Source organism: Esox lucius, chromosome 4 (assembly GCF_011004845.1).
Source record: "Esox lucius isolate fEsoLuc1 chromosome 4, fEsoLuc1.pri, whole genome shotgun sequence".
Lineage (NCBI taxonomy): Eukaryota > Metazoa > Chordata > Actinopteri > Esociformes > Esocidae > Esox > Esox lucius.
Genome location: NC_047572.1, coordinates 30756472 through 30770164, shown reverse-complemented (window position 1 = coordinate 30770164; position 13693 = coordinate 30756472). Strand labels below are relative to the sequence as shown.

Sequence of the window (13693 nt, the reverse complement as noted above, 5' to 3'; positions counted from 1 at the left end):
GACAAACTTTGACAATTGGATAGCCACTCTGGTGACCCCCGAAGGGCACATCCATTCACACAGCATTCTCATTGGTTCAGTGTTGCATCCTGGATGTAAGTAGATTTATTTTTGCATTCTGGTTGAAAGTTGATTTATTGTGGAATTCTATTGTTGCTTATGCTGTATTTGACCGTCACGTGGAGCTGATCTTTGCTGACAAGCTCCTTAAATATCACTCCCTCATGTTACACCCGATTGGCCTGGGTCATCCGTGTAGTCATGATATTCAGGGGTGCGGGGGCGTGTTTACAGACCAACACTAGGTGGTCTTTAAATGGCAGGTCTACATAAGTCAAGGGCCAAACCTCGAGATGTGGAATAGGAGCGAGGATCTGTATGCCTCGGTGTCTTTGTACAGTCCTCTTTGAATTGTAAATTAGATTTGTATAAATAAAGTATTAAAAGTGTGTGTGTGTGTGTGTGTGTGTGTTACCTCTTCTGGTGTGACTAATGCACCAAACAACAGACGGGTTTGTTCCCAATGTGCCACTGTGTCCACCCACATATCTCCTGTTTTTATACACCTAGGGGACCATATCTTCAAGAAGTAAACACACAATACACACACACACATAACTATTAACACCCACACGCACACAGACACACACTGCTTAGACCAGACAGATCTGTCACAGAGGAAATCCTACAGACCCAGGCCTTGACTGACTGCCATAAAATCTTTTTTTCTCTCTCTCTCTTTTACCCTCTCTCTCTCTCTGTCTCTCTGTCTGTCTCTCTGTCTCTCTGTCTCTCTCTCTGTCTCTCTGTCTCTCTCTGTCTCTCTGTCTCTCTCTCTGTCTCTCTCTCTGTCTCTCTGTCTCTCTCTCTGTCTCTGTCTCTCTCTTTATTCCCTTTCTCACACTAACATTTTCCCCATTTCCCTTTGTCTCTCTTTGCACTGTGCTAAAAATTCACAGTGCAAAAAAAAATCCCACCCTAGAAACGTTTAAGCAGTGTCTTTATTTATAATATTCATCCCCACACCATTGCCAAAAAAGACAAAGCAAATATGTCAGGAGGTTTGCCCGGGCAGTAACTAGAGGTTTGTACAGTGTGCAGTAACTCAGGAAAGTCTGCCAGTTACTTTGACCATGTAACTAGAGGTTTGTACAGTGTGCAGTAACTCAGGAAAGTCTGCCAGTTACTTTGACCATGTAACTAGAGGTTTTTACAGTGTGCAGTACCTCAGGAAAGTCTGCCAGTTACTTTGACCATGTAACTAGAGGTTTTTACAGTGTGCAGTAACTCAGGAAAGTCTGCCAGTTACTTTGACCATGTAACTAGAGGTTTGTACAGTGTGCAGTACCTCAGGAAAGTCTGCCAGTTACTTTGACCATTAGAAAAACTGCTACTCCGTAATGCTGCTGTGTCTCTGTGACTGAACTGGTTCATACCCCCAGCTGGGCACAACAAAGAAGACATCAAGCACCCTGTGTTGTCTGTTTCTGTAGGAGATCTTTGTCCCCGCAAATAAAGTAAAACCTGAAGAACCAGTCGACATGCGCTTTTCTGACTGGAAAATGCCTATAGGGCTAGGGTAAAGCGTTTCATTGGGCATAGTGTTAGAATTGGGGTAACTTTTAGGTTTAGGCATTAAGTTAGGTTCATGGTTAGGCATAAAGGTCAGGTTGTTGAAGTTAGGGTTAGATTACGTGCTATGGGATAGGGAATGTCCCTGCAAGGATTTTAATGGTTTGTGGTTTAATTTTATTTGTGGACTCAATTAACTATTGTATTTGTTTGAGTGTGCTGTGTGTGTGTGAGAGAGAGAGAGAGAGAGTGAGAGCGAAGGAAAGAAAAGGTTTTAATGAGGTGGACAGAATGGTTGCGAAGATTAGAGAGATGAGTGAAATGGCTTGTGTGTTACTGAGATAAGTGAGAAATTCGAGGTGAATGGAAGAAAGCGCAATGAGGAGATGGAGAAAGATAAAAGGTACAATGACTCCAAGCCCCAACTTAAATCTCAATCTTTTATCCCCGAGAACAGCTGAACTAATGGGTTTTAATATAGTGGCAATAGTATGCAGGTCTTTGCCACCAGCCCCCAACTGCCTGCCTGCGTCCCTGTCTGCTTTCATTTACAAGGACAGGTTTACTTTTGGGGGGTGTTGGGGCCAAACCGCATCCGTGTTCACATTGGGCTGGACTTGTGATTGTACAGTTTGTTCAGTACAGGGCATTTCAAGCCAATCACTTCAAGCAGAATCTGCACCGTCCGCATGGGGGTCACTCTCTCCAGAAGGGGTGGTCAACTTATGTGGGACACCTCTCATTTATGACCCTCATGGGCAAAGTAAGAGGAGTACCAGCCTGTGGTTATCAACTGTATCACATGTTATTCATTCGTCCATGTTATGCATCACATGTCATAAACTTAGCTTATGTGCACAAATGTAAGTCTACGTTGTGTTGATTTGGCGTATTGTGTACTCAGTAAAGCTCCAAATGCTAAAAATATATATCTTTCAGCATAAACCTTTGTATTTGAAAAGGACTGCCCAAGAAATTAGGATGAATAATTATTGAATGCAAGCAAACAAAAATGTCTTGAACAAGACAACGACACCAAGGGATACGTGTCTGTAAACAAATGTGTGATCTGAAAAAACAAATGCATTTGAAACTCCAATTAGAAGTAAAGGATGTCAGGTGGCCTCTTGTCGTAATCAAATTTCATTTTAGCGTGCGTTTTTTTTTTTTGGTACCTCATCATTAATATCACCCACCTGGTGTACCAGGTCTGAACATGTCCCAGATCAGAGTGTAGAAAAGAAATAACAGAGGGGAACTGACTTTAAGGTCCAGAGTTGATTTGATCAAATTAATGGCTGTTGTGTCCTTGAGCAAGGGACTTAAATTTGGACTAATTTACTTAAAGGTGAGGGAGAAGTCGCTCTCGGTGACTGCTAAGTTCATTGGAGGAAAGTGAAACTTGGGATCTGTACTTTGGCCAGAAGCCTGAAACGATCCCACTAGCAGTGTCAGAGGCCACAGACGAGATTGTCTGAGACGGAGATGGGAGGCTCAGCCGGGCCGAGTGCATGATGGGAGATAGGATAGAAAATCTCCTCGGACTCTCCACAGACACATAGAGTACATTCATTCAGTACAGACCATAAAGCACTCCTCTTTCCAGGAAGACAAACTCAAGCGAGTCTTTCTGTACAACAGTCACCATGACCTAGTAGAAAAGAAAGCAGAGAGGGATGCCACCCATATCACTTCACAGATGGACAAAAGCGCCAGAACTTTTCCCAAATGATAAAATCAGCATGACAGATAAGTGTCCAGTAACAGTATTACAGATTAGAACCGTGGTACAAGGATTCTCTGGGCTGCTGTTCGGTTTAGGGTCCAGTTACAGCAGTTTTTGGGAGGACTTTTCATTCCAGGTAACCTTTACATACTATGTATATAACATGTACATTTAATTACCATTTTTCATTTTCAATAGGAATGTATTAAGCTGACAAAGCTTGGCGATAAGCAGAAAACACACTTTCCCTTGAATTGTCCAATACTCTTTGTTGTAATTGGCTATCTTGCTTGTTTAGATTTTCTGCTTAATTATTACCATGAATAAGTTTGATTGCAGTAGAACTACAAATACATTTAGTCAAATAGATTACTATAATCAATCCTAAGGATATTGTAAATGAGAGCAATTTCTGGTCATTCAGGCTGGTTGCATTGGTGCTAGCAAGGTAACAAGCTAAAGCTAACCTGAGCAATCAAAGAAGTCAATGCACTCAACATTCTTTAATTACATTTCTATTTGATGAAGATAAAACAGAAATGTCAGTAACAGAAAAGCGTCTTTCGACCTAGTAAATTCTACAATGCAAAACCTAGCAACACACTGAATACGCACTGCAGTGATCCACAGTAAAGGTCTCCCACTCTTCCTCAAAAGGCAACAATGTAGATCTTTACCCATAATGTGGAGCCAGCTAAAATCTGGCCACCAGTCTTTTTAATCTAAATGAAACGGACAGACACCGCTTCAACAATTTGAGTACAAGAACAGGGAAGAGCTTTGATTAGGCTGTGCGGGGAGCAGTCCTCACATTGGGATCAGAGATGGCAGAACAAAGAGTTTGGACTGGGATATGGGGTTTCAGCGTGGCCTGAAGGTGGGAGGGGCAGTTGCTGCCCCATCGAGTGGTGGATGCAAGTGGATGCGTGCTTCAAATGGAAACCCGTCGTGTGTGCAGGGAAGCAGCCTGACATGGAAGAACATGGGACGGTTGAACACCAGATGGGCTGTGCCGTTTTGGATGCATTTCAGCAGTCTGACAGCAGGAGCCGGGAGCCCAACCGTGCAGACTTTAAATGGCCGAGCGCTTGGATTGGAACCCACACTGCTTCCCATGTGACGTAAAGGTGTGCTGTACTCCACCAACGTCGTAATGCAATGAACGTCCAGGAGACAGGACGTTCTTCAGGGTCACGCCAAGGTTCCTCGTGCTCCGGGAGGGGGACACTGTGGAGTTGTCGAACGTGATGCGAGGTCCTGGAGTGGGCAGGCCTTTCACCGCAAGAATATAAAGTACACACACTCTCAGACAAAGGCCACCAAGGGAACCGGACCCCTCAGCCTGAAGACCTCCAGGAGGTCAACTCAAGGCAGGCCAGACGAGGGACGAATGCTGGATTATTAGGCGCTTATTGATGGGATGTAATAAAAGGTTTCATTATACAGCAGTTGAGTGGACCCAATTAGTTCTTTTGAGTGTTGTTTTAAACTACTGGTTTAAGGTCCGGGTCTTACAGACACAGCGTAAGCCTAGTCTAGGACTGAAAAATCTAGTTCACTAGAAAACTCCATTGAGCTTGTTTTTTTTTTTGTCATAGACAAGACTTCATCTGTGTCTGCGAAACCGTCCCAAAAAGGTACACATTACAAATCTATGGCCAGGAAAACCACACAAATAATGTTTTCTCTCTCTCTCACACACACACACACACACACACACAAAAACAGACAGACACACACATACACACACAAAAACAGACACACAGGATCTAAGATGCACCTGAGCTGTATACACATTAACACACAGACATGTCCATCCCTCGGCGTCACTCCCACTCTGAGACATCTGAGCTACCCCAGTATAGACCGACACCACCAGCCCACAATGTGAGACACTCTAAACATTTTCACACCAAGGTTGCCACCTAGTGGTATACAAATAATGCTACAATTAAAATACTAATTCTTAATGAAAAAGAACCAGAACCAGAATAGATCCATTCTATTGATATTTAAAATGTCTTTAATAGGATTTGACGCAGATCTCAAACAACAAAACATTGTTGGTAGAGGTTCATTTACATACTCCCTAACAGTAAATCTCATTAATGACTTCATATGGGGGGGACTTCCTATGATGTTCAATAAAAGTAACAATGGACACAGCCAAATAAAACAGAACAAAACAAAACAAACCCCCACAATACGGAACAGACCCAACCCAAACAAAAAGAACAAACAAAACCCAAACAAACAGAACCCAACAAACAAAAAAATAAAACAAATAGAACCTGAACAAAAAGCTCCCCAACCAACAGAAAGAAATTGCAAAACCAAACCAACAGAACCAAACAAACAGGGAAAAACCAACAGAATCAAATAGATGGAACCAAAAAAAAAAAACTGAATCAAAACATACAGAACCCGAATAAACAGAACCCCAAAAAATCCCTAGCTTATGAGGTTCTTTGGCGTATTCCCCAACAAATAAAACACTGATCGTCTAATCAAAGCGACCTAGATGTTCCCAACATTCTTCTAACAGGCAAACTAAGTTACAACAACTTACACCACAATACTTTGGTCAGAAGGCAACAACTCTGGCAGTGGCAGTTTTGCGGAGTATGATGACAAGTCAGTACTAAGTTTGTTGCGGGTCCAACCTGCGGAAAACACTGAGATTATATTGTAATTGATATCAACGTTTCAATGGAATCCCATAATTCTGTTCATCCTATTGAGACAAACTGAACCACCATTGTTATAATCGTCATCTTCTGTACACAGTGTGAACTATGTAATATGTCAATATGTCTAATGGCATTTCTACTCTGGGAAGCTGATTACAAGGCGTGGCTGAGAGAGGCAGAGCAGGGCTCAACAGTGGGGCTTGTTCATGCTCAGTCTCACCATAACCGGCTGGCTGCTAAACTCAGGTGGACTGCTTGGACTGGGGTCCGGGGTGAGTGGTTAGGAAGTAATGTTGGACTGGGGTCAGGGGTGAATGGTTAGGATGACATCTTGGACTGGAGTCAGGGGTGAGTGGTTAGGATGACATCTTGGACTGGGGTCAGGGGTGAGTGGTTAGGATGACATCTTGGACTGGGGTCAGGGGTGAGTGGTTAGGATGACATCTTGGACTGGGGTCAGGGATGAGTGGTTAGGATGACATCTTGGACTGGGGTCAGGGGTGAGTGGTTAGGAAGTAATGTTGGACTGGGGTCAGGGGTGAATGGTTAGGATGACATCTTGGACTGGGGTCCGGGATGAGTGGTTAGGATGACATCTTGGACTGGGGTCAGGGGTGAGTGGTTAGGATGACATCTTGGACTGGGGTCCGGGGTGAGTGGTTAGGATGACATCTTGGACTGGGGTCAGGGGTGAGTGGTTAGGATGACATCTTGGACTGGGGTCCGGGATGAGTGGTTAGGATGACATCTTGGACTGGGGTCAGGGATGAGTGGTTAGGATGACATCTTGGACTGGGGTCAGGGATGAGTGGTTAGGATGACATCTTGGACTGGGGTCCGGGGTGAGTGGTTAGGATGGCATCTTGAACTGGGGTCAGGGGTGAGTGGTTAGGAAGTAATGTTGGACTGGGGTCAGGGGTGAGTGGTTAGGATGACATCTTGGACTGGGGTCAGGGGTGAGTGGTTAGGATGACATCTTGGACTGGGGTCAGGGATGAGTGGTTAGGATGACATCTTGGACTGGGGTCAGGGGTGAGTGGTAAGGATGACATCTTGGACTGGGGTCAGGGGTGAGTGGTAAGGATGACATCTTGGACTGGGGTCAGGGATGAGTGGTTAGGAGGTAATGTTGGACTGGGGTTAGTGGTTATGTAGTCAGAGAGGGGTACTGGGTCCAGACTGCGGAGGAGTACTAAGGAATATCTGAAGAGCAGGAGTGAAGATAAGGATGGTTCCCAGGACAGACACAGTGAGAAAGACCCACAGGAAGATCCTGTCCAGAACTTGAGCCACAAACTTCCAGTCCTGAACCACCTGAAAACGGAAAGAATACAGTATAATCTGAAAAAACTGAATAATATTCACTGGCTTATTATAATGTGAGATAATAGGTGCTGTATTAGCCATAACTTGGCATTTCATGCTGTATTGAACAGGAAAGTGGTGATAAAGGTTTCTGACATGTCACCCATGTCAGATTTGAACCAGATTGTAACCATGGACATTTTTCAGATGGATTTCAAGCCATGATTTTATTTATGGGTGCTCTCAATCACACAATTAAAATTATCAAATTTTATTAGCCCTAGTAATTTTAATTTAGCACCCAACGCATTTTATTCTGTTATTCTTTTAGCCTTTAAATTTGCCTAGTTTTAGCTTTGTTGTCCTTTATTTGATTGATGGAACACTATTGTGACACACCTCCCTGATGAAGTGTTCCTTGCGAATGTGGCGACTGATGTAGTGAACGGAGCGGGTGGCTCTCTCCAGCATGGTGACCCAGGCCTGATTCTCATCCTCCTTCCCCTCCGGGAGACACGGTCCACGGATCCCACTGCTCCCCCTCTGCCCCCCTCTGCGGCACCCGGAACGGGCTTTCAGCTCCGGGCTCTCCGGGGCAAGTTCCGGGTAGTGGTACCGATCAGTGTGGCCCCGCATGCACAGCATTCTGGGTAGCCTCTGGAGGAAGAGGGCGCGGACCCAGGGGGCCATGGGGTGGTAGGTGGTGGAGGAGCGGTGGTGCACGTTGATGACGAACACCGTGACAATGATGGAGAGGGTGACGAAGATCATGATGAAGAGTAGGTACTCCCCGATGAGAGGGATGACTTTGGAGGATGACGGGATGATCTCCTCTATGACCAGGAGGAAGACGGTGAGTGACACCAGGACGGAGGTGGAGAGTGACAGCTTCTCCCCTTCGTCAGACGGAAGGTAGAACACCAGCACAGTCAGGAAGGACAAACCGAGACACGGGATGATCAGAAACAGCGTGTAAAAGAGAGGAAGACGTTTCAGGATGAACGAGTACGTGACGAAAGGGAAGGAGTACATCCCGTCCCTCCGGTTTCCACGGGTCCCGGTGGCATTCAGGATCTCCCACTCCCCGTTGTCGAAGAAGTCCTTCCGGTCCACGTAGTCGTCCACGAGAATCATGTCCACCATGTTGCCGTCGTAGGTCCAGGAGCCAAACTTCATGGAGCAGTTCTGCCTGTCGAAGGGGAAGAAGGTCACGTCCATGGTGCAGGCGGACTTGTAGCTGGCCGGGGGGGTCCACGTGATCTGGCCATTGGACCGGATGATGGCTTTGGTCATCAGGGAGCCCTCGAACCGACCGTCTGCACTGGGGAGGGAGGGGGGAAACAGGTTAGGGTTAGGGTTAAGATAAGTGTTAGGGTTTGGGTTTAGGGTAAAGGTTAGAATTAGGGTCAGGGTTATATGGTCAGAGTGTGTATAGAACAATTGAAAACATCAGCCCATTTGGCTGTTAGTGTAAGAATATGATGATTGTTGTCTGAAGGGACTGACGTTGAATGGTGACGCATCGTAACATGTTGCATACAGTTCTTACTTCTCATAGAGAACGATGTCCGGAAGCCAAATAGTCTCAGATGGAACTCTGATTGATGTGATCCCACCGTAGTCCTCAGGGCTCCAGCGAAGTTTATAATCCATCCACTCCTGTTGACGTAAGAAATGTTTATAATCCATCCACTCCTGTTGACGTAAGAAATGTTTATAATCCATCCACTCCTGTTGACGTAAGAAATGTTTATAATCCATCCACTCCTGTTGACGTAAGAAATGTCTATAATCCATCCACTCCTGTTGACGTAAGAAATGTTTATAATCCATCCGCTCTTTTTGACGTGAAAACTGTCTATAACCCGGATTAAATGGAGGGAAAAACCTAGATAGAAATCCGACTGACGCCAACAAATTTATTTCAGGACCTTGGACAGCTCCCAGCAGACTGGGCTCGTTCCACGGTTGTTGTGGGGGTCCATTCAGCACTGCTATTTATTGAGTCAGAATTACAATATGAAAAATACAATACAGAGGTTATGCTTTGTTGGACAGGAAAGTGGGGAGAGTTTTTACTAAAAATACATACTACAATCAATCTTTCTACTGTTGCAAAATTCTGGGAACTGTCAATAAGTTCCCTGGTTTTCCAGAAATCCTGGTTGGAGGTTTTGGACTTCCAGTGAACAGCCTGCAGACTTTTAAAACATGAATTCTCATTCATGGACAACACAGGTTCTATGGCTCTTTTACAGGCTACAGTCACCCGTCCCACTCACCTGCCAAAGCCACACGTTTGTGGTCATCAGCTGGTTCTTCTCATCCTGTCCGTATGAGACAGACAGACAGAGATGATGGAAACAGAGGGGAAATGTAGATGGAAAGAAAGAGCGAGAGAAAGAGAAGATAAGAGGGTAGAGGGGAGAGAGAGTTGTCCGGGTTATTACGGCGTCTGAGACACTGCTGATAGCGAGCCCTGTTCACTGTGCCATCCCATGTAAATACAATCCAAATGTCCACTTCCTGTTTAAGTTGCATCATAACTGCACCTGTGTACATAAAATCAGGAGGCCTATGTGCCAAACTGCATTTACGAAATAAACGATATTGTAATATTCAACTAAATGACCACGATGAAAGAGGAAGAACAAGAGAGGGAGTATTCAAGAGAAGCGCGCGACAGAAACAGCTGGGCGCAGTTGTGGTGATCCCCTAGTCCAGAGGTAAACTGAAACGTGAATTAATTGCAACACATATAAGGTGACTTTCAGCAGGTGCTCTCATACATTTTCATACTGGGCCCAGATGGGGCCAGATGTGAGCTACACAGCAGACGATCTATCTATTTATCGCTCCATCTCGTCTATTTCACTATTTCTGACCTCTCTCCGTTTATATCTTTATCACTCCATATCTCTCTCCATCTATTTCACTGTTCTTGACCTCTCTCTGCCTATCTCTTTATCGCTCCCTCTCTCTGTCATATATCGCAGTCTTTCTCTCTGTCCAACTCCCTATCGCTCCATCACTAGAGAGAGAGAGAGAGAGAGAAAGTGAGAGAATAGTGAAACTATAGCTTTCTGAACATTTTGGTTAATATTTAAAACCGTAAAGGGGCGCGGTTCCATCAGCTGTTGTGTTCTGTGTTCTAAAAGGCATCTCATCCTATCAAAAAAACACCAAACCTCTCTTAGAGAGGGCTGTGTTCTGTGACTTCTGCAAATGGAGGGAAAAACCTAGAAAGAAATTCCACTGACGCCAACATATTTATTTCAGGACCTTGGACAGCTCAGCAGACTGGGCTTCTACCACTGTTGGTGAAGGGGTCCATTCAGCAGTGCTTTCAGCAGCATCTACCGAGTCAGAAATGCCCCGTATGAAGGACAAATGTTATGCTTTATCGGACACGAAAGTTGGGAGATTTTGGCCTGAAAGAGCGGTGTGGATGGATATGTGCCCATGCTGTGGAAGTAGACCACTAGACACAGCTACGACACAAAGGGGTTGAAACCTTTGTGTAATTATTTTCCTTCACTTCGATCCCATTTCCACTCGTTTTCAACTCAAAATCTTTGGGCTTGTAACATGGCAACAACTCCATGTTTCAACCCTAGTCATCTGCACCAAAACATTGCCGAATGTATATTTTATCCAGGTTATCTTTGCAGGCAGCCAAGCCACGCGAGAGAGTTGATTGAGCACAACCTGTCCAGAAACTCCCTGCTGACAATACCTCCCCTCTTCAAGGGCAGTCCTCACCATGCTCCATTTCCCATGGGGCTTTGCAGACACCCTCTTAAATGTGTACGACTGTTGTCTACAGACTGAGGCGCGTCGGCACTGTGTGGGTGTGTTTGCGCACCTCTGTGCCCAAGTGTGCATAGCGTGTGCGTAACGTGCGTGCGTGTGTGCATGTTTATCCTCACCACATCCACCAGCTGTGAGATCTTAAGTCCGAAGCGTACGGTGACAGTGTCGTTGGCCCGCTGGATCGGCCGAACCCAGCGCTGGTACCCCTGGAAAAGATTCCTCAACAGGAGATCCTCCATCTCTGCCAGAGACACAAACTCACCTGGGGCTAGGAGGGAAGGAAAGAGGGAGGGAGGGAGGTAAATAAGTAGGGAGGGAGGGAAGAAGAGGAGGGAAACAAAGAAACAAATCCCTTCATCACCAGCTCAAGTTCAGTGACAAAAGGATATTTCCAATCAAAGCAACACAGGCTATGTGTTTCTTGTTCACTGCCTGAGGAGGGGAATATGAATATGAGACATAAACACTTTAACACTGACACTGTAAAAGAGGAGAGTGCAGTGGCAGTGAAGCTGTAACAGGGAACCCCCTGCTGGCTTTTCCCACAGATTCAAGAAAGGCACTGGATATACATAGCTGCTAAACTGAAACTGGTCCTGGAGAGATTATTGCATTGCAGAAATAAGCATATTTTTGATGTGTCTGTTTATCTTTCCCTTCCATTCTGTATGTCGGTGTGTGTGTGTGTGTGCTCCCATGCTCCTTTACCAGCAGCTCAGCTGATTCGGCCTTCGGCTCCCCATATGTCTGCTCCAGCAGCTTCTCCTTCCATTCTTCACGTCTTCGCCTTCACGCACACTGACACGCACACTGACCCGCACACTGACCCGCAACAGTTCACCAAATAGCCCCGGGGTGTTACGGCCAACTAGCAACTGTCCTTCAGCAACTGACTAGATTGCCGATGACAGTTCATTTCCGAAACAGAACGACTGATACAGATACTGTCACTCGACACCGAGTCTGCACACGTGTCCGTCGACCGGTTAAATCGGTCAGCAGAAACAGGACCAGAACGTGCGTCCCCCAGAGATAGATCACGTTCCCGGGAGAAAAAGGCGCGGAGTGCATTAGGCAACATGCTCCCACTTTGTCATATTTAAAATGAATAACTGCATCTTGTGGAAAATCATAACTTCAAGTCCAGTTCCTATAGCCTACTTTATGTCTTCTTTTTTGGATAGACATTCTTTCCTACAACACAGTCCGGTTCCACGTAGGCTATACCTCTCAAGCGAAACAATTTTAGGACCAAAGTATTACAATACATGCAACCGTTACACGTCCTTTAGTCTACTTACCCGGGATGGTGCCGAGGCAAATTGCAAACATCGCCAAAAGGAAAAGGAGAATTACCCGCAACTTCATTCTTATCCACTCTGTAGAGGTTTCTGTAAACTAACGCATGAAAAACACACGACTCGAGAATCACTGTGCTATAGATACGTTTTATAATTCCAATAGCAACTGTGTTAACGAAAAATAGCTAAATGCTTAGGCTTCTGCTTAGCTCCCCTAAACTAAACTCCGGTGGCGTGGAAGACAGACACCGCAACGCGCCACCGCAGGTCTCTCCAGCGCAAGCCGCGACAAAAAGAAGAGGGGATCAGGGCGGGACATTGAATAGAGTTTAAACGGGATCCTGAACCAATAAGAATATCTACGTACGGATTAACGTGCGTGCGTGCGCACCTGAGGGGAGACTAGCAGTTGCCGAATGTATATTTTATCCAGAGCGCAGTGTTCATAGGAGTGAACATAACATATCACATTCGTATTAAGTAGGCTTACATTTTAATCAACAAAGTTTGTATAATCAAATAGAGGCTGATTGTATTGATTCTAATAGACCCCTTAACGCGTAGCTGTATAAGGGAGAAGGCCATAGACCATCCTATTAGTGTTTCAGGCTGAACCATCGTGAAATTTATTTCCTGACACACAGTGGGGGAATCCCATTAATGCCCCGGACATCGCCCGGGGGAAGCAGTGTTTGGTTCATTTGCATTTGATTTTAAGGCAAGCGATCAGGAATTCGAGTCGGGTGCTCAACATAAAACAGGGATGGTAGCGAGCACGTGTAGGCTAGTTCCCTTTAAACATTCAATTGAGGAAATGTATATCCAGGCTATGTAAAATAATCCAGCCACTGTAGGTGCATTTCGGCATTTAACTGTTTTATTTTGTCAGAGAGAAGCCAGAACTGCTAACTTCTTCAATAAAGTCGTTTGACTGCTCTTCCGCCTCCTGTGGACTGAAATATGTCTATACATATCTTGTATTTTTTTAACGTTAGTCATACAACTGGCGCCTATTGACAATTTAAACAGAGAGAAAAAATTGTAATATACAGTTCATCCAATAGTCAGGCGTAGTGAACATGAACTTCCGACATTTCTATGAAAAATCCATTCATGACGCTTGCCAGCTGCTGGAGTGTGATTTGATTTCTCATGTCCAAGGTTCGCCCATCTGCTTCTCTAACCCTGGAGGTTTTCCACATCCAGATGTCCTGTGGCGGTCCGTCCACTAGGGGGTGGTAAGCAGCAGTGATGTCTGGCTTGTTGACAGCAGATGATTTCCTGTG

General features: G+C 45.2%; 1 protein-coding gene across 3 annotated transcripts; it reads right to left on the bottom strand.

Moving 5' to 3' along the window:
• Positions 1-5341: 5341 nt before the first annotated feature.
• On the bottom strand, positions 5342-12679 carry LOC105028504 (neuronal acetylcholine receptor subunit non-alpha-3). Of its 3 annotated transcripts, none has more exons than XM_020045851.3 (6): positions 12408-12679; positions 11223-11374; positions 9576-9620; positions 8843-8952; positions 7693-8614; positions 5342-7302 (listed from the first exon to the last, which is right to left on the bottom strand). In XM_020045851.3, exons 1-6 carry the CDS (start codon positions 12472-12474, stop codon positions 7144-7146), a joined length of 1455 nt encoding a protein of 484 aa, XP_019901410.2. In that variant the 5' UTR covers positions 12475-12679; the 3' UTR covers positions 5342-7143. The 3 variants fall into 3 exon arrangements, with proteins under 3 accessions (XP_019901410.2, XP_034147780.1, XP_010899581.3); XM_034291889.1 differs by having other exon boundaries at positions 11223-11368; XM_010901279.4 differs by lacking the exon at positions 12408-12679 and adding an exon at positions 11815-12076.
• Positions 12680-13693: the final 1014 nt, after the last annotated feature.